Genomic DNA, 27655 nt, shown 5'->3' with positions numbered 1-27655 from the left:
AAGAACAGGAGCTCCATGAAATAAGGCATTCAGTGGCTATATCATATTTACAATGGATTATTACCCTTCCCAGGATATTGTGTTTAAGCAAACATTCTCTGAATACAAAATAGGGTCCCATGGTTAATATAATAAAGTAGACCCGCAGTTGGACTTTCAAAAACTGCCAAGATAATATTAAATCAGAGTGAAGCAAGTCACCAGTTCAGAGGCTGCATTTTGAGAGGCCTGTTACCAGCACTGTAACAAAAAACTCCTGCGTGAGGAGAGGAAGACAAACAATGTTATTCCCTGAACTGACTTCACCGCTCCTGCAAGATTGTCCCCTTAAGACTGTTGCTATCGAGTTCGATTGTTTTTTGATGACAGATTAGACAACACTTTATTCTGTCCATCTTTGATTTAAAAGCATTTACCTTAGCTCTTCTAAATAATTTGGTTTTATTTAAAGTAATCCTAATCTTTGGCTCTTTGAGAAAAATTTCTTCTCAGAAACAAAGGGAAAACTTCTGGTATCATGGTTAGAACAAAGGCAATTTGAGACACCTGATGAGAGGCACTTGTCTCAAAGGGAAAGGCATACCTCCCTCCTCCAGCACCTGGTGAGACACCAGCCATGCTTGGACCACAGAAGAGGCACCCATCCTGGCCACAGAAAGGGGACTGCCAAAGCACTTGCTGCATTTCCCACATATACCATGGCAGGATAGTATCAAAGGTCTTCATCCAGACAGTGAAGGAGAGCCTCCTCAGTTGCAACCCAAGAAAACTGGTTTTGATCAAATCCATAGTTGTTCAGGGTTGCTCTACCTATCTCCAAACATACTTCTCAACAGCTTCTTTTCCTCACAACCAGAATGCGACACACCATTAGTTTTATCCAGGACACTGTTTGTATGATAGTACTATACTACACTTCTGAACATGTTTAACTTGTGTGGGACCAATGTGTTCCAGTCCAGGTTGCCTCTAAGCAATGGAGAGAGGAAGGCAGCAGTGGACACACTTTAAAAGAGCACAAGGAGGCAGAAAGGGTGTCTAGCAGACTCCACAAAACATCTGCTACATGCATCACCACAGCCCACAGAAGGTATCCCCTTACATCATTACAGGCTTCAGCAGAAGAGCAGAAGCCACAATTATAGCATGCCACAGCAATACAAATGGAGAGATCAACAGCACAACAAAGTACCACACATTCGTGGAAACCCATCACGGTGAAGACACCCTGCAAATCAACAGGCTATACCATTCAAGCAAAAGGATGGTTATTCCATGAGCAAGTGCTGAGCCACTCTTCCATTTCACAAACATGATAGCAAAGCGCAGAGAAGCAAAGCAAAAAAAAAAAATCATTTTGTTTAAGTTGAGCTATCTAAAAGATAGACATTTAGCCTAAGCTGAAGCCTGGGTTGCCCCTTCGGTCTCTCTCATGGAGGGCATTTCACCCCACCTCTTTCAGAGCTGTTCTCCGATGATTTAAGTAGCTCAAATAACAAACCCTCTGCTTTTAGGCAGCTAAACATGCAGCAGGTTCTATCTTGCCCAGACGACTAGCAAAGAATTGAGCTGTGGTCTCTTAAGTAAGGCGGAGACATAAGGTTCCAACATCATCACAAGAACCTGGACGCAGAGCATGCTGCATAGTCAGCAGCATGGCAGTACGCGTGGAAAGCTGACCACCACGTAAGAGCAGGTAAGACTTCTCACAGAGGAAGAGCAGGCGTGCAGGCAAGCACCAGCTGTAGCAAATATGCTAGACATCTGAACTCCAGCAATTCAGGCAATTGTTTGTGTAACCCACAGCTGACATTTTTAACCTGTGTAGTTACAATTGCTTTCATATTCCAGATACTTCTAAAAGGTAAAATATTTTTAAAGCAGCACACCCAGGAGACAGCTGTTCAAGACCCCTATATGAAAGGAAAAAGAGAAACACAGGTCCATCTTTAAAACCTCAGTTATAATTGGAATTTTAGCCAACAGCAAGCTGTCACTGGAACTGCTGATGTGATGCAATTACCCAGGCAACAGCCCTCCTCCCTTTCCATCCCAAATAAAATTTACATCAGACCAAACTACTCCTGCTTAAAGCTAACCTAATCAGCACAGAAATCCGAGTTTAGCATAAGGATAAACCTTAGCACAGCTACTCTTACAGCTGAATGCTGATGTCTATGAATTGAAACAACTTCACAGCTGCAGATGAGCTCTAGATTTATGTATTTGTATCCTTTCAAACACTCTTTGAAAGTACACGCTTCCCGAGTTGCTCGTTTCACTCATGTTAACCATGATAATCCTGACCACTATTGTTGCACATGCTCTGCAGAGTTCTGCCATACTGCACTTATCCCCTGGAGCAGAAAAAAAATCCAAACAGTTCAATTCCTGGCCCTCCCAGGTTACTTCCACATCCCTTTGCCGGGGCCTGATCCTGGCAGGCATTGCAGGGCTTCCCCAGCATGGACTCACATTTCCATTCTCTTCAGCAGGCAATGCAGACACGCAGCTCTTGTTGAGACTGGGGTCTACAAAGTGAAGCCGAGCAATTGTTTTACTTGGCTCTGCAGCCTCTGATCTCCTAGTTTAAAAACCTCCCATTCCCTACAACCTCATTTTTCATTGCAAATTGCACAACGGTTTATTTGTGCATTCTTCACACACATAGAAAAGCCTCTGCCAAAACAAGTACTCCTAAAAAAAGCAGCTGGGTTAACTGAGGCAGACTGCAAGATCTCTGAGAAATGAGGCTCATTAAGTACTTAACACTAGCACAGTGTAAGCCGTTCATTCAAAACTCAGAACACAGATTTCCATTACTGACTGAAATAAAAGATCCAAGAGACAGGGAAGGGGGGGGCAGGAAATGCATTTGAACGTTTCCATCTGCTTTTTCCTTCTCAGCACTGTGAAGCCCGCTAGCTACAGCTCACAAGAGCAATTCCACCACACTCTGACTTGATACCTGGCTTCAGTCTACACTAACAGGTAGAACTGCCCTGCAGCAGCCTGAGTCTGCTCAGCTTACTCGCTGCCTGTCACTCTGCTCATCACAGCAGCTCACTTGGGAAAACATACCACAGCAATGGGCAGTTGCTGTCTAGCTGGAAAGCCTTTTCCCCTGCTCTTCTCCAGCCTCCAATGAAACATGAAAACGCACCACAAAAAGCCTGATGTCTCACCTGTGGCTAGCATAACAAATAACAAAGGAAATGTCAGGGCAGGGAGAGGGATCAAAGTTATTGCTGTGGGTTTATTCTTTCAAAACATCCACAGGTTGTTGCTGCTCTTTCTCTCATTAGGGGCAGGGTGGCTTACAAAGAAATCAGTGTTTGTTTGTTTTTTTTAAACACAGGTAAGATAAAAGCCACAAAAGCCAAGTGTGGCTTTGACATAGGTCGCTCCTTCACAGTCATACAACTATCCACATCACCACCAATTCCATCAGCATCTTACCCTTGATAAAGCATCCTGTGAATTATAAACCTGAGTGCAATACCTTGCTTGAAGGGATGGAGCATTCAGAAAATGAAAACCAGAAAGGGAATAGATCTTCACAGAAAGAAACATAACTACTGTTATACCAAGTTTTCAAGGGATCAATGGACTTCTCTGCAGAGGAAAGCAAACTGAGTAAAGCACCTTCTTCACTGAAAAGATAAAACTGTCACAGAGCCCAGGGAATTCAGTTTAATCAATCACATCGCTCAGCAGAAATTTCTGACAGCATATGACTTCTCAAAGTTAGTAGCAAACAACTTTCCAAATGCTAATGACCTTTTAAATGAAAACTAGTTAATTTCTAGAGAAAGGATTACACTACATATTCGTCCATGTAAGGGAAGAGTTTACAGACTGAGTCAAACTTTAATCCTGTCCAGCATTCAACAAGTCTTAACTAAACAATCTTTTCTTACAAGATCATGAAGATTCAAGGTCAGTCAGTTTATTCAGTACACACACAGACAACTGAGAAGTGCAAAGAAACTAAACACTCGAAGACCATTCAACATGGCCCTTCTCCATTCTCACCCTATGGCAAAGGCCATCCTAGCCATGTAAATATTGTCTTTTCTTTCTCCCGAATTACACAAATCAAGTTGGTAAACTCTATCCTAGACCTCTTGCATTTCAGGAATCAATCCCAAAACCAAACTGGACCTAAGAAGTTAGAAAACCTCCAGTTTCTCCAGCAATTTAAGTAGCTCATATCCACTACTTAAAGAAGAGCTATGGCTCTTTCGTAGTTAACAGCTGCAGCATTGCTTTCAAGCTAGTTTCTTGGCAAAGACCCCCCTTTCCCAGTCTGATCAGTCAAAACCAGATAAATACTCAGGGACGGTTACCAAATCCTTAACACACCTTCCTGAAGTCTACCTCAAACCTGTAGATCTCTCCAACTCAAACCAGATGCTAATGTCACCAGTCACTACCTTCAAGACTTTTACTTGCAAGGATCTGACCCAGCCCCCACCAGACTCCTAAGAAGCATCCTTAGGAGCATTGTTTTTCCTAAGAAGCATCCTTTCACATTAAATTAACAAGAACAGCTGCATTTGTGTATTTTGAAGGTCACTTGAAAAATTAGTGGACCTGTAATACTATAAATATTTTTTCTTGTTCTTGCATATTGTGTATTTATTAAAATCTGTTAAATGCTTGTGTTGCCTTGCAATATGTTTTTCCCTACTAACAATAAATCCACTGGCATGGAGTTTCACTTCAGGGAAGAGTTTTACATCTCAGTTGCAGGTGATATTTCCTAGAGTCAGAGAGTCTGAGACAATTCCCTTCTGGTTGGTTTTCCCTTTAATAACAAATATATTGCAATATACTTAGTTTGCTAAAATGTGCAAGCAAATTATACAGATCTCAAATAATTAGCTTTTTCAAAACAGAGGAATAGCCTACATTAGTTTAAGAAAGAAAGTTATCTAACTATGGATTGTTATTTATTTGTCCAAGTTGGTGGGTACGTCTGCTCCAAGCTTCCCAGGGTATCACAGCTCATCATACAGTTCAAAGACACTTTAAGTTGCAAGGAGACAATACTTGTCCAGAAGAGCTTATCGCATGGACTTCACTGCAGAAGCACAAACTGGGAAGCACTGAACTACACTGAAATCACTTATATTATCAGAGCACAGAGACAATTTTGGAAGAAAAATATTAAAAAAAAAAAGTTGGTTTGTCAAACCCAACTCAAACCACACTTTTGTTTGGTATGTGTTTTCCCAGCTGCAAAGTGGAGCCTTTCCAAAAGAGTCTGCCTTCTTATGAAAACAGACAGCTGCTGAAAGCTCCCAACATCATTTATGGCTCCAGGATTCAAGATGTTACTCTCCTGTCATTAAACAATTCCACTCACTCCAGGCAAATAATCACCTTTTGAATCTGGTGGGGAAAAAAACAAACATTGATTTGATTTGTCTTGGTTTGGGGATGTGGGGGATGACCCAGGGTACAAACTCAGCGTGAATGGGTGTAAGATGATTTATGTGATGCCACAGTAAATTGACAATGCCACTTGACTGTTGGATGCTGCTTGGTAGAGGTTTTTATACATATGCACCTAAGTATGTAATGCTTTTAAATAATTATACTTACCATTCACTCAGTTATCAATATACTGCTTAGAGCTTATATTCAGACATTTTTTTACCATTAAACCCAAAGCAATAGTGTGACAGCAGACACTGCTGTCAATATGACCTGAGGTAACAGATTTTCCTTCTGGCTTTCTGTCACTAGAAACTGCCGTTATAAATGCTTGTGTGACAGGTCCCAACTTTCTAACTCTTCATAAATACAACAGCTAAAATGCAGCGTAATTCGGAGTTAATGCTATCTTCATGGAGTCTGATAAAGTGTTATGCGGTCAGACATCAGAAGCAGCAAAACAACAACAAAAAAAAAGGAAGAAAGCTTTTATTTTCAAGTTTAGATATGTTCACAATCATTCCCCAAAAACGACAAAAGGCAGAAAGAACAGAAAAAAAAAAGCAGTAGAAACCTCAGTAAAGCACTGATTTTAGACAGCAAGGCTAAGCCAGCAACCACACACTGTTCTCAGCAAGCACCAACAGCCATAGGCTAGTGTTCTCACACAAGCACTCACTCCTTCCACAAATGTTTGAGAAAAAGTTCACTGAAAAAGCACCCACAGAAATGACAGCGGGGCTTTACCCCTGTGAGTCTTCACAGGAGACAAACATTAATATTCCCACCAGAAACGCTTCCAGCATCCACAAGTTTGGGTTTGGAAACAACATTCAAACAAATAACCAATAAGCCAGACCAGAGCCTCTGAACAGTGAACTCTGCACATCTGTCTGATATTTCCAAGGAATGGTGTTAAATCCACCTAGAAAACAAACACCATGGCATTTTTGTAAACATGTAATCAGACTGAGGAGGTAAGGATACAAATTTATCCAATTATTTATTCATTGCAGATGACACGCTTGGTCCCAATTAGTGCTCCCACAACTCCCATGCCTTTGGCAGGACTACAACAAAAAGGAAAGTTTGATCCTATGCCTTGGAAATGAAGCAGATCAGCAGATCTAGTGTTACTGAGAAGGAAAAGCTTGCACATGTTAATTGCACTTATGATAATGAAAAGCATTCCTTAGTAGAAAGAGGTAGTGGTACATTTGGTGCTAAACCAGTACTGACTACACATCTAGCAAGGGTCAGGATCCACAGCTGCATGCTTCTGATGGAATCCAGCATCTCTCCTCTGAGGATACACTGTGACCCAGAAGGAATTATCCTGCCATTTCAACGCTGGGTGGCGGACCAAGAGCCTATCAGTCAGAACAAACTGTTTTCTGGTGCCCAGCTTGGTTTACAGCATTTTGAGAAGACCTACACACCACCTGCCATGCTCATGGCGTACCCTATAGCTATTTCACTAGCTACAGGACTCAGGACAGATGTACAACTGCCCCTTGGCCAGGTAAAAGTGAAGCTATGGAATAGCTAAGATGATCACAGTTGAGACCAGATAAAACCCACGAGTTTGAGGCATGGGAAGGCTCAATTCTTTGGACTTCTTTACTAATAATGGCCATAAAAACTTTTATCATGTAGACTGAGCCAAGTTCCCCCAAGCCACTTGAGCTCCGTCATTTTTTTTTTCAGCTTCTGTTCACCCAATTAGAGAAACACTAGTTGACCCGTACTCTGAGAAAAAAAAAAAAAAAAAATATGCCTTTCTGTCCAGGCCTTCTGCTGTGTGGAGGAGGACAAGGTTCACAGCTGCAGTCTGTCAAGTACAGAAAGCAAGAGGGAGGCTCACTCAACAGTCTAAGTAATTCCTCTGGCCTTGATCTCACTCTTCCTGGCCTTTCTTTGAAACATTCTTCAGACAGCCTCCCATCTGCTGCTTTGTTCTTTTCTAGGGGAAGAGTCAGCTCTTCCACTGTTAGCTATCTTGACAGCAAAACTGCTGTTCCAGGTCACCACCAGTCTTACATCCTACTGCATTGAGAAGTCCTGAGGCTACCTCTCTTGACCCAAGAGGTGAATCTTACAGAAAAAGAACTTTACAGTCCCAAACTGGTTATTGTCAAAGCAAACAAATACCCATAGGTGAAGAATGAACCAAAATCTACAATGGCTTATTTTCTAAGAAGAATCCAAACCAAGAACCCTGTATTTGGAAAGACACCTTCTTATCAAACCAAGATCTAGCAGTGAACTCTGTTCTTCTCCCTTCATAGGAAAAGCTGGTGTCCTAGATTAGTATAAGGTATGTTTATAGCTCCCAAATACTGGAATGCTCATCTAAGAAAGGATAAACAAAATTTAATGTAATAAAAAAAATGAGTCAGAACATGCTTAATAAGAATGGAAAGACAAGCCCGTGCTTACACAAGATAGAGCTTAGGAAGGAAATGCAAAGTCTTGATTTGTTTGTTGTTCTCAAATGATCACAATGCTTAAAATAAAAAAAAATAAAAAAAAACCCTTTAACTCTAGATTTCTAAACTGAGTTACTTTAAAATTAAAACTTCAGAAAGCTTGAACCCTTGTAGCTCCTGCAGAAAAGCGTTCCTTTCAGTTTTATGCTGTGTATGCTTGTTCTTAATGGGGACTGCATACCAGCTACATTAATACCGAAGTACATATAATAACACACATACTACATAGTATGAACATTCATTTTTATGTAGACCTAATACATTATCAGACCTTTAGAAACATTTTCAAACACATGAGATATTCTTGTTTCTGTTTTCAGTAGAAACCTGGAAAAATCTAGCACTTCATTTTTACACAACTACATGGCTTAACGAACAGGACGGAGAGAATCTACCAGACTGTTCAGTAGTCTGGTCTGAAGAGCACTTCAGTGGAAAGTAGAAATGCATAGTATCTGCATTTAAAAAAAATTAATAACCCAACTCTCGGTGGAGGTTCTTGGGTTCAGCCACAGTGAAACGGATTTTATAGCACTTGTCAAGCAGAAAGCATGCATTTAATAATGAATAAACGAAGCAGATAAAGCTACAAGAACTCAGCAGCACAGAAGGTGAACCAGGCTATGGTATTTCACAGCAAGTGTCAACAGAGGAGTGTGCTCAGGCTGAAACAAATGGGCATTGCAGAATCTGCAGATGCACTCACTATCTGGGAAAAAACACATTTAGCAACTGAACATCATCTTGAATCAAGAGGCAGCATGCTGGGCTCAGAAGACTCGATTTTATTGCCTTTTGTTTCAGTTACTCTACTGACCTTAAAATAATAGTATAACATAATAATCTTTGAAAGGTGTATAATCTATGTGTAATATATTAGGCAATATATAACAAACTGGTTCTTTCAGTCACAGAACTATCTAAAGCATCAGTATGTGCAACATTATATGCAGTGGTATACATTCATGGAAGGTATGATTATTAAACACACTTAAAAGCTCAACGTTAATTTTACGCATGAACTCTGCCTACAGGAGAGGAAAAACATCAATATCCCCACTACAGATGCTTGAAAGCAACCTTACCACACAGCGAGTGGTATAGTGATAACTGTAAACCACTAGGAGTTTTTACCTCCACACAATGCTAAAATCATCTCAGGACAGATTTTCCATTACAGGGAAATATAAAAAAAAAAATTAGAAAAGGAGTATTTTTCTTACAGTAGCAGCTTAACGCTACTGCCAGAGGCTACTGTAACCCAGATACTAAATTTCCTAATGTCAATGCATCCACAATGCCCTAAGCATTAGCCTAATGCCTAGTCCAACTGGCCTGTCCCCACCACGCACCAACAGATCCACTAATCCTCAGGCTGTGCAAGAAACTCTGAGCAGGGCAATCCAATCCACTCCTCACTCTGCAAGTGTGAGGTCCAGAAGCCACCTGGGAGTGCTCTATACTTAGGCCATGAGAGATTACAGTTAAGAAATCAAAATGAGGTTCTGGTGACATCTTAAGTAGATATAGTTCAACATAACTGAATAGATGGGTTATTCAGAAAGCCTAAAAGTGTAACAGATAGGTGTTTAATGGATTTCCACCGCTCAAGTTTAAATGACATGGCAAGACAAATTCTACCGCAACACTTTTTTTTGTTGTTCTCTTAGACAATGCCATCAGATTATGCAATAGCCAATTATGAAAACCTCTCTGCTCCCCAAGGGAGGGTCAGCCGATACCCATGAACCTGAAGTTGATTATCCGATTTACTCGGTGTCCTTCAAGATACTAGATGGTAAGAAACAACTCGGATGTCTCCCCAAAGATGCATCTGGAGCCTACATGTTTAAGGATTTTCTCAGCATATTTTAATATATTAAGTCTTAATTCAGAGAACTGGACCTCAAGACTAACGAGCAGCTTGAAACAGTTTTGGGGGAGAGCGGAGCAATATCCATGCATTGTAGCAAGTCCCATGTATTTTAAAACACTTCTGCAATCCTCTGTCAATTTGCTACATTTACCACAAGGGTATTCCTACAGAAACAAAACCTACGCGCAATTTGTGATAAAACAATGTTTCTTTTAAAGGTAACTGCAATGTAAATACCTTTTACCAAAGGATCTCAAATTACTTCACTGAGAACTAAAGCCCAGCGAAATTGGTGCGGTATTTATAACCAGTCCCTTTGCCTGGTCCATGGAAAATGCACTTCAAGAGAACACAAGAACACAACAACTAAGGCAGCTTGCTTAATTCCTGCCAGGCTTCTGACTGAGAGTCTTATGTCTCTGCCAGCTCTTCCTCTTTAGGTTCCAGGAAAAGCTGCTATTACCACTTCAGAAACAGTGATACAGGGAGCTGGAGAAAGTTATTCCTCTTCTTTTTGCCAGTTCTGTCAGGCTGTATATCCCCTTTTGCACAACCTGAGGGTTGGGTTTTGTTTTGTTTTTTTTAGAAGTAGTACCAACAAAAGTAAAAAATCAGCATGTGAAGATTACTTGGGAAGACATTTCTGAGGCTGGCCCCTCGCAGAACATGTACGGTGAAATGGCTGGTGAGAGCAAGCAGTCCCCCTGATACAACTCCATTACTCTCATTTTTCAGAAGCAGTACAGTTAGCGAATCCCTCCCTCCCATCATATTCTGAAGTCGAGCAGCGCCATGCAGATTCATGCATCTGGCAAGAGAGAGGTCTAGCATTACAGAAGGAACTGTGCAAGCAGAGACATCTCCTCCTTCAGGGTAGCCACAGCCTCTTCCAGCTCCCTGGGGGCTCTGGCACACAAACAAGGTTACACAAGGAACAGCCACGCTGTGAACTTGCAATGCATGGGCTACTCCACAGCAAAGCTTTCTTTGCACCACATCTCAAGGTACAAGCACGATAGTGTTCCTCCTCTCATTAGGATCCAAGCTACCCTGACACTACACTGCATTTACTCAGAGCCAGAGAGTATCAGCAACAGGCAGCTCCGGCTCCTGAACAGGCAGCACCTGGGAAGGCAGAGGAAAGGAGGTCCATAGTGCTCTGTGTCAAGCAGAATTCATAGAATCGTAGAGTCGGAAAGGACCTTTAAAGGTCATTTAGTCCAAACACCCCTGCAATGAGCAGGGACATCTTCAACTAGATCGAGTAGCTCAAAGCCCCATCCAACCTGACCTTAAATGTTTCCAGGGATGGGACATCTACCACCTCTCTGGGCAACCTGGTCCAGTATTTCACCACCCTCAGTGTAAAAAATTTCTTCCTTCTATCTAGCCTAAATATTCCCTCTTTGAGTTTAAAGCCATTACCCCTTTATCCACGCAAGCTTAATGCTGCTCCTGGCTGAAGGGAGAGGCACCATCAGCACCACACGACACCTCCCAGAGAGCAGTGGAAGGCTGCAGCAGTTACAGAGGTGGAAGGGGAGGCTGAGAAGCTAACTTGCCAATCTTTCCTTCAATTATGCATACATCCTTAAGGCCAGTCTTGATTTCAAACAATTGTCTGCAATAATTTTCTTTATGGTGAAAGTAAACAGACCCTCCAAAAAGGAAAAACAACATAAGGAATATTCTAAAGTAAACAACAGAAGATAAAAATAGAAAAACAAACATGGAAAAAAGTTGAAAAAATAAAATAGAATAATAATCTATTTTGGGCGGACTTAACCACTCAAGCTGAACAAAGACCTACTAAAATTGTATTAAGGCTACATTGTGATAAATTAATACCATACAAAAACCTGTAGGATTTTAATTTCACACAATTTCACGCACATATAAGCAACACCAGATCCATCTAACAGTGTTACAGGAAATACTTTAAAAGGATAGCATTAGACTGGAAATATCACATGAAACTAACTCATCTTTAGGGTTTGTATTTTTTGCTAAATGCTTTCAAAATATTTAACAGGGAAAAACATATTTCTAAGGCTTACAATAAGCATTTACTAAGTTTAATAAATCTTCGCCAGCTGACAGAGAACACAGTTTAACAACGAGAAGGCAAAAACGCAATGTGTTTACAGTGTCAGCATTAATCCTGCAACCACCTAAAATCTTTCTAATGGGAATATGCAACTTTTAAGAGTTGAGACCTGCACATCTTACCATTCTTAGTATTATTCAGTGAAGGTAAAAAAAAAAACAGTAACGGTTTACAACTGAAACAAAATCACTGCTGTATTAAGCCGCTCCTGAGGACTTTTCTTTGCACCTGGCTAAAGCCTGAAAACACTCTTCTCCAGGTAACCAGCTTTTCCAAGCTTTAGTTGACGCACCTACACAGAAGTCTAAGAGGAGTCAGCATTCAGCTTCTCCTGCAGTTTGCATACATAGTGTAGGTAAGTAAGTAAATGGTAGAAAAGTGGCTGTGAAATCCTTTGAGAGAGAAATAGTACAAGCAGACAAGGACTGTCCTATTGATCTCTCCAATGCTACAGGTTGGGAGATGAAGACAGGGACCATTTCAACATTTTTTACAGTAGTGGTAGTTTCCTGATGTAATCCAGGATTATTCCCTGCTGGCCAAACAAGAGCTCACAAAAAAAAAAAAAGGCCAGCCCTCAGCTGAGCATCTGATTCAAAAGAAAATTCAGCTGAAAGCCGAGGATTGCAAAGATGAGTCAATACAAAAGCAAGAAGCAGCTCTGGACTTAAGCAGAAGTCCACAGCATTTAACCTACTTTAAAAGATCAATGCAGTGGATTTTCACAGAATTCACAGAATTGTTAGGGTTGGAAGGGACCTCTGGAGATCATCTAGTCCAACCCTCCTGCCAGAGCAGGGTCACCTACAGCACGTTACACAGGACAGCGTCCAGGCGGGTTTTGAATGTCTCCAGAGTGGGAGACTCCACCACCTCTCTGGGCAGCCTGTTCCAGTGCTCCACTACCCTCAAAGTAAAGAAGTTCCTTCTCATGTTAAGATGGAACTTCCTATGTTCAAGTTTATGCCCATTACCCCTCGTCCTATCACTGGGTGCCACTGAAAAAAGACTACTCCCATCCCCCTGGCATCCTCCCATTAAGTATTTGTATGTATTAATAAGATCCCCCCTCAATCTTCTTTTCTCTAGACTAAAGAGACCCAAGTCCCTCAGCCTTTCCTCATAAGAAAGGTGCTCCAGTCCCCTAATCATCTTTGTTGCCCTTTGCTGGACCCTCTCCAGCAGTTCCCTGTCTTTCTTGAACTGGGGAGCCCAGAACTGGACACAGTACTCCAGATGCGGTCTCACCAGGGCAGAGTAGAGGGGGAGGATGACCTCCCTCGACCTGCTGGCCACACTCTTCTTGATGCACCCCAGGATGCCATTCGCCTTCTTGGCCGCCAGGGCACATTGCTGGCTCATGGTCATCCTGTTGTCCACCAGGACTCCCAGGTCCCTTTCCACAGAGCTGCTCTCCAGGAGGTCAGCCCCCAACCTGTACTGGTGCATGGGGTTATTCCTCCCCAGGTGCAGTACCCTACACTTACCCTTGTTGAACTTCATAAGGTTTCTTTCTGCCCAACTCTCCAGCCTGGCGAGGTCACGCTGTAAGGCAGCACAACCTTCTGGCATGTCAGCCACTCCTCCCAGTTTTGTGTCATCAGCAAACTTGCTGATGGTACACTCTATCCCTTCATCCAGATCATTGATGAATATGTTGAACAAAACTGGGCCCAGTACTGACCCCTGAGGGACACCACTTGTTACTAACCTCCAACTAGACTGCGCCACTAACCACAACCCTCTGAGCTCTATCTGTAAAAGATTACATAACAGTTAAATTCCCAAAGCAAAGAGAAAACTATAAAAATTGGGCAACTCAGCATTGTGTTTACAATTTTTTGCATTTACAACTTTTAAAACTATGTTACAGTATTTTAGACCACTCTGGCACTATGCACATCAGCTGGATATTTAAATTGCCATGTCATACTACAGTTCTTGACTTGGTTTGTTTTCACTTTTTTTCCACCCAACAGCTCATCTACCTAGAGAGATGGCGAGCGCAATGCCAGAGAAAGTTGTGCTCATCATACTATCTTGCTTCCCCTTAGGGCAACTATAATTTGTGTGGTATTCTCTTGGGATGGTAGCAGTATTTTTTTTGTTTGTTTAACCCAAGAAAGCTGCCTTGGCAAAGGTAAAAAGAACTTAAAGCCCAGTTATACTAACAGCCCCATAATGCCCAGCATGAACCAAACTGCTTCCATAACACAAATAACATACATCTAGCACAGATTTTTAAGAAATCGGAGAACAAGGAAGCAGAGAACTTGGCTAGCAGGATCAGGTACAATTGCATAACAGAACAAAGAAGAAATGCGTGGTGGCCATTAATATTTTTCAGCATAGCAACATTATGTTCTGCCCATCATCCCCGTATTTGTGGTGATACTACGGTTTTTGCGGGATGTTTGTATTATCTCTGTAAGGAAAGGAAACATTAGTGGAGGAATACACTGTCGGAAAAATGGGAATACTAATGTAAGAGAAGGAACTAAAAAGCAAACCCAAGTCCTGACAGCAATTACACATAGGGAAGTTTCTGAGGACTTGCTGAAGCACAGAAGATGGCAGAAGAGCAAAGAGGCAGATGGAAAGGTAGGAAAGGGACCATAAAGATATCCATAGTGTATGCAACAAGTGTACACAGCATATGCTGATATACTTCACAAAAAATGCTGGCATTCCAGTACCTTAAGATGAGAGAACAGAAAGCCCAAACACTGCTTTCCTGACACTTGCAAGGTGCAAATGTGAATAGTGACACAGTCAAGAAAAATGTTTGTTATATTTAAAATACATTTTACATGTTACACTTTTTAAAGTAGTAATAATACAAAATACGTATTTTAGATTTGGAATATGAATAAGCTTACCAAGACTGCAGAAATTATTACTCAAGAAGGCATCAGTACCTAACAGAGCTAGCACCTCTTCAAATATTTACTGGCAACATTGTAAACACCTGAAGAGAAGATTTTAACATAAAGTTGGCTGCACCAAAAATCCAAACATCTGTATTGACCTACCTTCACTGCCCCACACCTAAGGCTCCTCGAGCTCTGCTTCCCAGTAGAAGCTCACATGCAAGGCTGTAAGCTGGTATCATTCTTAAGCACCAGGCTCAAGTGTCTGTTAAGAGATGAGCCTGTGAAAGGCTTCCCCTTTATCAATAGTTTTGTATGAATAGTTTCGGTCCTGCTGATGGCCTTGAAGGCAGAGAGGGAGAAGCCTTCATTCAAAGGTCGACCCTGAACAAACACAGCGGTGCCCCATCTCCCAATTCAGACCAGCGTCAACAGCCATTCACTTCCCCTAATCAGATCTGAGTAGAAACTGCTCAGCAGCAGCTATATCACTTTCTTGTTTTCCCCTCATGCCCCAAGAATAAGTAGGCATTTGTAACTTAGCTCAAATCCCCAAAATTTCCCAAAGCTCTACAAAAGCAATTGTTTGTTGAGGTTTTAGGTACAAGGGGCAGACACTGTTCAATCACAGAGCTGAGGATGTGTTCAGGGAAAGAAAGAGACATGTATCTGAAGTGCTCATTCCATAAAGACATGCCTCTGGCAAGCATCTTTAAAGCACTTGGGAGCATGAAATGGAAATGGCTTGCTCTGAGTGACCTCAGCCTCCTAAGCCCTAGCTGCTAGAGTGCTTCCAGACATCCTAACCACACCGCTGCCCACCTCGCAGGCAGCACGCCGCTAACCGCCGCTTTAACTGCGGAAATCTAGTTATCGACCTACGTAAAAAGCACAGAAACAACCACCACTTGAAAAAGCAATGCAGGACAGAAATCCTAACAGGAAAATAGACCCAGCCTCTCCCCTTCTGTTTCCCATCCCCCCACACACACACTTTCTGAAGCCCATCCTGCTGTCACACAGGCCTTCTACTGTACGCAGGGATACAGACAGCACTTGTCAGCCAAGGGAATAAGCTGCACAACATCCAGCACCCACGAGCCCAGCCCAGAATTTTTTACTTTTTTTTTCTTTAATTAAAGGTGACTTTGTAAAGAAGATCCAGAAATATAACCTGTCCAAGTAAGAGCTGCTCCTTGCTTGCTCACAGTTTCTATCCTGCAGGCACCTTTGCATTAGCCACACAGGACACGAGGACCCATTTAATTTGTATTTCTTCAAAGGGGTGAGTGCTGTAAAGATTCATTTGCAAAGCCCACTGAAGAGTCACAGTACTATAACAATCAGCAAATACTGTTCAGCTGAGGGGGGGAAGCCTTCCGCTTTGCTAAAACCCCACCTCTCCATCACACTCCCAGAAGCCACTGCCCTGGTCCCCACCAGCAGCAATGCAACTTCTCCAAACTTTGTACCAACCAGCAGAAACTTGTTTCAGTTTGCTAACATTAAAAAAAAAATCACAGCCCACAGCTATTTGGACTTTACTCTGCAACCCCGACTCCCCAAGCCAGCATAGCTCTTCCCTCACCCAGCAGGCCAATTAATTTGGTTAGGTATGTTTTGGAAGCCTTATGTTACCAGACTCTGGCTCTCATGGTCAAATTTTCATCATAATAGTTTGTTACCTTAAACGTTCGAATTAGGGAATCTATCATTAACTAAAAGATACTCATGAGTGGCCACAGAGTGGGTATTCCAGACACAGGAAGAGATTAGACAGGAACAAGGGCAGAAATCAGCTTGGGGACTATGGTAGCAGTATGAAGCACAGTTAGCAGCAGTTATATTTAAAGAATAATTTTACATCCTGGGCCTGTAATTACTTTATACAGAATTAAATTACCTCCACCATAAGAAAAAAAATGAAGCAGAATTGTAGGTGATCCAAAGTAAGTACTTCAATAATCAGACAAATCAGTGACGTTTAATTTTTCCACAACAACGGTTGAAGCGAGGGGCTCTGAGCAACAAGAAGCATTTTTCACAGTACGCTGCACTAACTTCTCAATTAGCAGCTCTTGTGGCCTTTCTCAAGCCTACGGCATCCTCCACACCACTTACAGTAAAGTGAACCACATTCCCCGCATGAGAAGTCTTTCCTTAGAATAAGTAACTTCAGGCAGACAAAACAAGCCATAAGAGAAAAATAGAAAAAATAAAACAAAAACCAATAAATATGGACAAGGTTTTTGCATTTGTATTGGTCTACCAAATAACACACATTCTGTTCCCTTCCAAGCCTTCTCTTTCTTAGGAAAAAAAAAAGCCCGTAGTGGTGAAAAGTGACTGAGACAAGAAGTTGACCCTAATGCTCATTTTCTATTTTTTATTTCCAGCTTTTGGGAAATTATATGTAATAGTCAGTCTTCTGCCACTTTTATGCAGAGTTTTCAATGCAAATCCTTGCTTAGGAAGGCTCCATTTTGCAAATAATGGTGGCAGGGAGTCAGGCCCTCTAGAAACATAAGTACATTAGCAAACCACTTTGGTATATTATATATTCAGCAAAAGTAGAAAGTGTGACAGTTTAAAAAAAACGTTTTTTAATTGGGTTATGAAAAATTGACAGAAGGAAAGATCCCATGTACAATTCAGAGCCATACTGGATTCCTGCCTCCCACCACTCCTTTCTCCTGATAGCTGTTAGAGCTGTGAACAGAAAGCCAGAAGCCGCTAAGAGTGAGATAAAGTTTACATTTCCTCCTTCCAGAACACAGATAAGACTATATACGCCTGCAGGTGGGTGTACACATGCAAAGTACATGAGACAGAGCAAAGGCAGGTACTTTCAGGGCACTGAAAGATGAGTTACCTCTTCTCACCTTTCCCGATGTGTACCAGTTGCCCAAAAATAAAGAAAGGGAGAGAGAGCAAGCTGCTTTTCTGATGTAACGGTAATGCCACCCCTTCCAAAGCGTGCAAAGAATACAGTATAGAAACAAGTGTATTTATTTACAGCGTATTATTTATAGAAAAGTGTGTGTTACCCCAAGAAAAGGGAATCATTCCTCTCAATTTGGTTAATTCCACTGATGGCCTGTTTCCCCTCTAAGAAGTGGAAAAATTTCAACAAAGAGGATTTCAACATTTGCATGCACCATCACAGCGTCAGAATGTTACATCTGTAGATCCTCCCACCGGTTAAGAAGTAATATTATAGATTAGTATATAACATAGACTTCAGTAAAACTCGCACATAAATTAGTATTTTTTTAAACAGTACCTATTTTGGGACTATATAAAACAGCATGACCGGATTAATAAATTCTCTTTCCAGCAGTACTCTTAATATTTCAGTTTTCTGTAGCAATCTTATTGGCCACAGTTCAACTGTTTTTTAAGAGGCGCCTTGTAAATGTATTAAAATACATTTTCACATATAAGTATTTGCAATTACTCTACCTCACTTCGTTTAGATTTCCTGACATGAGGGATGTACCAACACCTACTTCCTTTCATCTTCATAAACACACGCTTAAGATATATGTCATAACACTCAGTGTTCTGGGCAGGGAAGAGGAAACACCATTATTTTAAAAGAATGTCCATATTTAACATCATTATCACACACCAGCTGTCATGATATAACGTGTGAGATTGCACACATTTTATGTAAAACTAACCTCGGACAACCCTGTGAGCTTCATGCTCTTAGTGATTTAATATAAGTGCATATTTTTAAGGCAAGACATTTGCACCTAGATAGATAGAGAAATTCATCTCTATTTGAGTAGGATATCACGGATGGATCAAGACAAAAGATGAGCAATGGAAAACAAGCGCCACAGTTTTTAATCCCAAAATAGTTTTGGCAGTGCAACATATTACTGCCTCTACCCAGAGACTGCCATCCTTACAGCTGAACAGGCGCAGTAGCTCACACACACTTTTCTCAACTGCTTTGGTACAGTCAGCCAGGTTGATCAAGGAGCATTCAGAGGCCACACAGACAGTGCACAAGACAGCAGCCATAATTGCTCCTTTAAAAATAAATACCGGTAGATTTTATACATTTTTTTTTTTTTAATAGAATTTGAGCCTTTATAAATGAGTCTTCAGAATCAGAACATGAAATCTCAGACCACGTGCACAGAACAAACATAAACCTATTTGACAGGAGTCCACTAATTTTGTTTTAAAAGCCCATGGAAACATACGTCCCAAAGAAAGTGACAAGGACATACAAATTACTCCCAGTGAATCCACATTGGGCATATAGTACATTTTGAGGACAGCCATCCACCAAAGCAACTGTCGCGGTTCCAGAAGTAACACTGTGATGTTTTAACAAAGAGAACATAAATGACCTGGGGGAGCAGCAAAACAGAAATTCCTCAATGGGATTTCTTAATAAAGTGCTCATGGTCACGACATCACCACACACTATTCTATGACCTTAAGGTTAGGAAAACATTAAACAAACAGGGGGAAAAGAACAAACAAAAAAACCTGTCAACAAAGCAAAAAAACCCAGTCCAGCCATATAGAGAGCATAGTCATTTGCACCAAGTATGCGATGCCAATATTTCCTCATCTTTGATGCCTAAAATAATATTATTTTGGAAAGGAAAACTAATCTCAAAGGCAACTAGACTAGGAATACCCTCTTTTATTAATAGTAAAGAAACAAAAACTAAGAGGAATCCTGAATTCTAGCCTGTCATGAACCACTGCTGAAAACATCGGTATTTCGCAAAAAGCTGGTCAAACATATTTAACATATTGCCTTTATCTTACAATTTCAACTTCTCAGTGATTGCTACCAACTACAACAAATCTGATTGGAAGAAACCGCAATGGGAAATCTTCAGAAAAACACTGTACAGACAGCTTGGGTATTTTAGGGGGAGAAAAGCAGCACCACAAACACTGAAATTAAGAAGCCCAGTTTCCTGCCAGGGTTCATCTGTAGGTGATAATCTGATAATCACTGAGGCCTCTGGGTTAAAAAACAACACAAAACCCCCAAATCTGTTTTATGGACAGGGCATTCTGCCTGATCCCTTATGGTGCCAAAATGTGGGACCCTGAGGGGAGGGAGTAGGTGTAGAGTTTCTTCTTTTTCTGGCTGCTTCCCACACACATACGCAAAACCCACACTATTACCATTGCAGCTGAGACTTCTACATACCCATCAGCTTAAGATGAAACTAGAGAGAAGGTCAGAAGTTGTCAGTGTGAGGAGGAACACAGCAACAACTCCGCAAGTCCTCATAAGAAACCAGGTTTTAACAAAACAATCCCACAAACCCAAAGCAATCCTTGGCTGAACTACAAAATAGCGACATCCTTATCTATTTTAAGCCAGTAAGACTAGTGTTGCCAGAACCATACTGAAGCCAAACACACTGGGGTCCGCTCCTGCAGCAGTACTCTGCCTCTGGCAGAGGGCCACCTGGAGCCAGCTAGGGCACCTTGCCCAAGGCTCTGCAGAAGTTTGGTTGCCTGCACCCGAGGCCAGCTCTGACATGGTGCAGGTGTATGACCCAAAAAGCTGGGAGAAGTCTTGACTGGGGCTACCCATATTGCTCAAGAGCTCCAGCACTTGGCCCCAGACGGAGCAATGCCGCAGCTACGCCTGTTTTCCGGCTGAATCTATCCCTCCAACCTGACTCCCTGGCTTGACCTTGGGTCTCAGTACAGCCTGGCCAGTGATCATCAGAACACAGCTGCCGCCAGCTAACACCCCCAGTCCTGCTCTGCTCACCTCCCCAGCACACAGTGGGCCCGCACCCCATCGGGAAGCCCCACAATGCCTACCCCTCTTGCCCCACAGGGCAGCTGCTCCTCAGTGGCTTGCCACCATTCAAGGTCTCCTCTATGCCTGGGTGTCTCCTCACCCTCCCTAATGGCATCGCTTCTGTGTTACAGTATAAAGATTACTTAGATGGGGCTAGGGTTTGGCCCTAATTGCTCAAAGGCTGATCTTCTGCCCGTTCAAGCAGGTTACTGGCTTTTCAGGGTTGGTTACCAGTTTGCTCCCTGCACACCTGAGTCATGGTACCAGCAGACCAGAGGCAGTTGAGCACCTCACCATGTTTACTGGTTTGCATCATTATGACTAACTGAAAAACTAAATAACTGCAAATTGAGATTACTGAGGCAGCAAGCTCATTGTACGGACTGAAAAAAAAAAAATTAAAAATATTGTCTTACATCAGAACCCAGTCATAATTTCCAAACTCTGGCACCCAGATCCTAAAGCACCTTGTGGCAAGCATAGACTTTAACCACCAATTTCACCACTTTAACATAGGGACCTTATTTCAAGCCACACAACTTTTTTTTGCAGTTTTTTTCCTTAGTCTCAGATTCCAATTTCCATCTTAATTACCAGAGGAATTTCCTAGAGCAGAGTGACTTAAGTAGATGGTTATACCCATATTCTAGTACTCTGCACCTTGAATACACTGTGAACAACAGGGCCAGAGGTCAAGTGTTTTCATAGTTAACCGCAAAGTGCAGTCACTTTTAAATAATCTCCCTTTCTCAAAGTGGTACTGATTTTGATGGATTTTCCTAGGAAGGAAGGATCAGGGATCATTTAATTAAAGCACAGATTTGGGTGCCAGGGCTCAGCGCCAACCTCTGTGATCAACCCTGTCTAAAACCTTGAACACATTCCACCAGGGCTCTGAGCTTAGCTAGACTGAGAGTAACTGGTATTTTCTACTTTTAAGTGCTGGACCCAATGCATACTACCTGATTTGCTTGTGAACACCCAACTACTAATAAAATTTAAACCAAAATCTCAAAATAATTCATTACCACACATGCACTCAAGAGACAATGCTCAGAAGATTAACATTTCAAAACTAAGCTCCCAGGAGTCGAGGAGCGCTGGCATGAAGGTTGCCCATGCAATCACATTTGAGCCCTCTGGTGCATGCACTTAAGGATATCGTCTTTAATTACTGAATTGCTTTTGCGCCAACACTTCATTCAGCATTCAGTTTGACATGCTCACCCAAGGCAGAGCAAGTCAGTATTCAGTTTTACCTGCCCTGGTCAGAATGTGGTCAGATGCATTATTTACTGAATACTGTTAAGTCCCAGCTTGGAGTACAAAAATTTTTCATTTTGTTGGCAGCTTTGCTGTGGCATTCAGCATTAAGCACCTGCATATTTCTGAAGCAAGGTTATTTATCAGAAGAGTGGGCCTGAAAATAAGAGGAGGGTATATCTCCTCTACTTCACAGGTAAGAAGCAAGACTGAGACTGTGTAGACACAGTAGGGCAAAAAAGTCTCCACTAATTTGAGGTACTCGACTTAAGGTGTCGCTGGTGTCATTTTTTTCAGAGCACTCTGCACTTCAGAGAACTCTGCATCCTCAAAAGGAACCACAGCCTCCACTGGCCTCTGCCACAGAAGACAACACTCCACACTTCTGAAAAAAAACCCACATAAAGTACAGATACACACACAACACAAGAGAAACATCACAAAAACTTGTCATTAGTGATTTGTACAGCTTCACACAGGGCAGTTTTCTTTTTTGGCAGAAGAAAACAAAATCCAACCCCAGCAGTCAACAGTCAATTTCTCTAACCATGAAAACTTCCTCCTTTTTTTTTTTGCCATGTAAATCCTCTCCATTTCTGCATCAAAGAACAAATGGTTCTACCAGACAACACCCGAATCAGCAATTCATCCCCTTGAAAGCCTTATGCTGTGCACTGATGACAACACACATACACACAAGAAGTGTTCGCTAACTTATGAACCCCTTAAAGAGGTTCCTCCCTTTCAGTAGCTGTTCAGTCATAAAAGGTTAAAGTCCCCCACCTGAGAGTTTAGGAGATTAAAGAGAGAAAAAAAACTGAGTCATCACTTTTAGGCATTTTACTGCTGAGTAGTACCTCCCTCAGAAACTTCATTGACACTTCAAAACTTGAAATTCTTTCGGTCCCATCAGATCAGAACACTATTTCCACAATATATTTCACTATTGATAAGAGTAATGATTCTGTATAGGTCAATACATCAATCAAGTGTTACTGCTTCAGTGAAACTGTCAGGCTTCCCTATAAACATAGCTCTCAAATAAATAGAGACACTCAACCAACATTCACATACTCAACCTATTTCCAATAGAGAAACAGAAACTGTAAATGCAGGAGCTATCTATAACATGGGTAGATATTATGCAGAAAATATTTCAAATTCCTTAAGTAGCTGCTCTCACTGAAAAGTAGACCATTATCAACAGCTTTACACTAAGCAACATGTAATTTATAAAGATAATTCAGAACCGATTAATAAGATGCGATATTTAAAGACAATATAAAATATCTGCATTGGGGAATGTACCTAAAATCTGTAACAACAGTTTTGGCAATGAAATTTTCAACTGTGCAAAAGCACTTTTACTGATACAAAGCACCAAATCTCAAATATCTTGCAAAATATTATAGCGGCACTGCAGTTATTTGTATTTGTTATTCCTGATAGAGAGGTATCAAAAGAATGAAGAAATAAAGTTCCATCTCTTTTTGCATATCTAAGTATTCAAGATAGTATGGAAGCATACCAGCTCATTACCACAGCTTTCTTCTTATCAAGAGAGGCCAGCAAAACTATTCTCAAGAAAACAGGAAAGCATACTTAAGTGAGATTAATTTGACACTTTGCTCTACTACAGTTTTAGGAATGACAATGGAGGATCCCAAACATTAAGCACTTATTTTAAAATGCAGATGTATGACTTAACAGAGAATACTAAAAAGTACAAATAGTCATTTGAGTTCAAAAAGCACAATAGTTTTACTGTTACTCTTCACTGCCTAACAGCTTCAGAAGATTCTCAAAAGGTAAGTAATTCTACATGCTTCATCTTGCATTTCTTGTCCACTCAAAAATCCTATGGATGCAAAAGGCAAACCTAAGCAGCAAAGGCTGCAAATTATTTTAGAACAGGTTCTAGTAACAGCTTGCTGCAGCATCAGTCCACAACACAATACCATAAACTCTGAAGAATAACTCAGTGATAAACATGTATGTACATGTGCACGCCTGCGCATGAACTTGTTCTGCAGGCTAGCAAAAAAAGTAGGAAAATAAGTGATATGTGTATCTTATGGCATACAAAGTTCAAAGAATCCTTCCAGAGGAGAATTAACACCTGAAAAGATACTGGCTTTTCCTTCACATATGCAATCAGAGTCATTCTATCGTACTTACCAATATTTTGTTATCCCCTTTATCTCCCTTGGTTTCCAGCTTTACTTTCTTCTTGACCGAAATTTTTATTTTCCTCCCAATAACATCCCTGACACTTTCTGAAATAAAAGAAAATACCTTAATTAAATGCCTTCCATGTCAACATGAGAAGGGAACAGATATCATTGTCAATTTTTCAAAAAGACTCAGAGCTATGTTGTTTAATCACTTGCATTCACGGAAGTCTCACACACACGCACCAGTACTAAACACAATCTAACACAAGTGCAACTTTTGTAAGAGTGTCATCTACACAATGATTTATGTCTGCTATGATAGGATTATTGAGTTCATATGCCAGGATTCTAAACATAATTTTATATTTCTTTCCTGCACTGCTTACACATCAAAAACATTCCCAAGACAAACCTCAGCACTGCTTAGCTCTCCTCTGGGAAAACACAAAAAATTCCTCACCTGCTACTCTTTGTAGCTGAAAGCTTCCTAAAGCAAATTAGCTTCTTGCATTGCAAAAATTTTAGCCTGTTGTTGTTAATATCAGGGAGGCTAAATGGGTCAGATAACGGAAAAGCCAGTGTTCGCACATTTGCACTCTGCACATTTACGCTGCAAAGCAAATTAAGCAGACTTCCAAATACTAACACTGGACAGCTACGCAGCAGATGCTATGGAAGGCAATACTGGTCTGGGTCCAAGTCTCAACGGCAATGTAGCCACCTCATGGTGCCAACACCAAAGTTACATTAATTGCCATAATGTTTTAATACTCATAAGCATACACATGTATACACGGTCTCTGCCAAGTATGAAATGAACCAGCCTCTCCCCTAAAGGTTTGCACCCTGGCCTGAAAGGAAAGTGTATGCAGGGAATCGTGTCAGAAAGCTTGTACAACTACTGACACTGATGTAATCGAGAGATAAACAGAGGAGTTCATCTAGAAGAGCCAATTTGGCACCTTCCATAAATTTCACTCCCCAGCCCCCACAGAAAAGGCATGAGAAAGAAATCTTTTAAACACATTAACCTATTTCCAGCACTACAACTGGCATCTGTAAAAGGCAAGTCTCCACCCTCCCCAGAGACACACTTTGCCCTCGTGCACGCTAAAGTTTAAAGGCTAAAATTGAAGACAATGGGCTCTTCCCAAGGCTTTTAATTATAGCGCTCTGTATAGCACTTTTCTGCACAATTTTCATCCAGTAGCCAGCATGCATTAGCACAAACAACACACCACTTATAAAGCCTGGACATTTAGCCCAGGCCACAGCTCTCTGCCTGCAGGGCAGGAGGGTGTGCAAGTCATAAGTGTGCCTTGTCGGAGCCACTCTCCACCAGAAAGAGTTCTTTCTGCAGAATCGGCATGTTTTCCCCAGGAATTTTAATTTTCCTATCAGGAAACAAAAGCTCCTCGGTAGCAGCGGACTGCCCGGCGAGAAGCCTGCCCCAAGCCACGGCAGCCCCGTGGCAGTCAGCCAGCCCGGCCGGCTCCCTGGGCAACCGCTTGGTCAGGAGCCAGGCTGCAAGCTCCCGGAGCAGCCAGGTACGCAAAGCCCAGGGGAAAGTCCAGCCCTGTCCTCCCCATGTGAACTGTTTTCCCGAGGCTTCCTCTCCCATGACTAATGCCTAGTTCTGGTCTTTCTGCTGTCCCTGCTTGGGAACCCAGAAGCAAGCTGACCACACAGTCTCTTTCATAAAGTCCTACCACCTTGCAGAAGGAAAGGTATTGCTGCTGTCTCTGCTACTTTACCTCCGCCCCCAGCCTCTGCCTTTTGGTTTCTCCTCTCCCACGAACAGCTTTGGAGCTGCCTGCATCTAGCAAGGGACTTCCTCCTGAGGCACCAGCGTGGGGAGAGACGCTTCCCTTCACTGTCCCACAGGTCCCACACAGCAGCAGTAGGAACAACTGCAGGCCCTCAGCTCCAGCACTTGTACTTCAACACACGACAGGCAGAGAAAGGGCCTGGCACCTGAGACTTCTCCGTAGAGCATCAGGACGTCAGCTCCCTCCAAGGCTCTATCTGCCAGAAAGGGGTAGAAAAGCTTCTTCAAAGAGCTAAGATATAGATTTCATAGATGTTTCCCATGTGACTGAGGACACTTCTTTGCACATTGTCGGAAAGTGGACTTGCACAGAAGTTTTTCAGACTGAGAGATGGAAACACAACATTCAGACTCATATTTTCAAGTGCTCATTCATTTTTAACACTGGAGACTACAAGTGCCTGCTTTCAGACACTCGCGCCTCGGAAGGAACGGATCCAGGTAAGCCAACAGTAAGAGAGGGTTTTTTGAAGACTATGACCTACAAGACCTGACAAAGGTCACACGGGAAGTGAGTAACAGAATAAAAACTGCAGCTCAAACACTCCTACCCCCAATTTAATCTCCACACTCCAATCACTAAGTGCTAAGGCACATCCTTTCTTTCATCCTGTTCTCAAAACACAAGGTTACTACAAAAAGCCTATTTAAAAGGTTAAATTTTAACATGCAGACACCAAAATACTGCTACAAATCAAACCAACCTACATGAACAGATCCCCACTCCCCAGAAGAGCCCTTGGCAAAGCAAGCTGGGTGGGTGCAGAACGCCAGGAGCACGGGATAATTCTTAAAGTCATCCAAAGCCACCAGAGGATGGGATGCGTGAAGATGCTCACTTTGCTCTTCCTCATAATATGCACTGCGCTCCACTCCACTCATGGAATACTAGAGTACAGGGCAGATCCACAGTGCATAAGTACCATGTATTAGCACCTCAACACGCTTGGCCATTTTAAAGAAAGAAGTTGTTAACGGTTTTGGCCATAGCTACTCCTAACACACTTCCCAGCTCATCGCTTCTTAGTAGTAAACTGTAGACTAAAGCAAACCCCACAGTTTGCACACTAAAAGGATTTCAAAAGAGCTATTTTGTCTATACAGAAAACCATTCTGCAACAGCTGCAACTTGCTATCCAGATTTTTACCAATATTTTATAAACGGTAAAACCAGTTCCCATCAATAGCACTGGCTGACGAAACTGAAGGAAATGCAACAGTGTACGTGAACTAGGAGAGGCTTGTGAGGACTGCATTCAATGCAACATGTACCTTGCCGCTCGACAAATTTCTGTTCCCATCTGTCATTAAGGCAACATTTTAAAATAAACCATCCTTAGATCTCTCTTCGACAGGCAAAAACTGCAGCTAAAACCGAAGGAAGTTTGGCTTGGGCAAGGTGGCTGAGGACCAGGCCGAAAGCCCAAATGACTGGTTATCAGCGTACCATGCTAATGATCCATTTATCGAAGGGTACCCCCACAGCGATGCCAACATTTTCAGGGACCTTACCACCACCTACGCTTTCCTAAGCGTTACCATGGAACATGGAGGGGTTCGTCTGCATGTGACCATAAAACTTTAATTACAAATACCCTCGCTCTCATGCATACCTAGGAAAACGAGTCTTAAACTACGCAAAGCCCAGGGGGTGGTGGTGGTGGGGAATAAAAAAGCAACACCGGGAGCCCCAGCCCGCCTGAGGCGCCGGGCGGCCCTGACCCGGTCGGAGATGCGGCTGTCCCGGCGTGGGTGGCACGGCCGGACCGGGCCACTGTCACCGCGCCTCTGCCTGGCCCCCGGCGA

At 42.1% G+C, this 27655-nt stretch overlaps 1 protein-coding gene across 1 annotated transcript in view; it reads right to left on the bottom strand.

Annotated features, from left to right (window-relative positions):
* LRRC16A (leucine rich repeat containing 16A) overlaps positions 1-27655 on the bottom strand; it is a 228753-nt gene that overhangs the window by 175603 nt on the left and 25495 nt on the right. The window contains exon 2 of the mRNA XM_009885904.1: positions 24026-24123. Within this exon, the coding sequence (XP_009884206.1) occupies positions 24026-24123 (98 nt within the window). The remainder of the gene's footprint in view (positions 1-24025; positions 24124-27655) is intronic.

Source organism: Charadrius vociferus, unplaced genomic scaffold (genome assembly GCF_000708025.1).
Source record: "Charadrius vociferus isolate BGI_N301 unplaced genomic scaffold, ASM70802v2 scaffold195, whole genome shotgun sequence".
Taxonomy (NCBI): Eukaryota; Metazoa; Chordata; class Aves; order Charadriiformes; family Charadriidae; genus Charadrius; species Charadrius vociferus.
The sequence above is the reverse complement of the archived record's forward strand: the minus strand, read 5'-3'. Positions and strand labels throughout refer to the sequence as shown.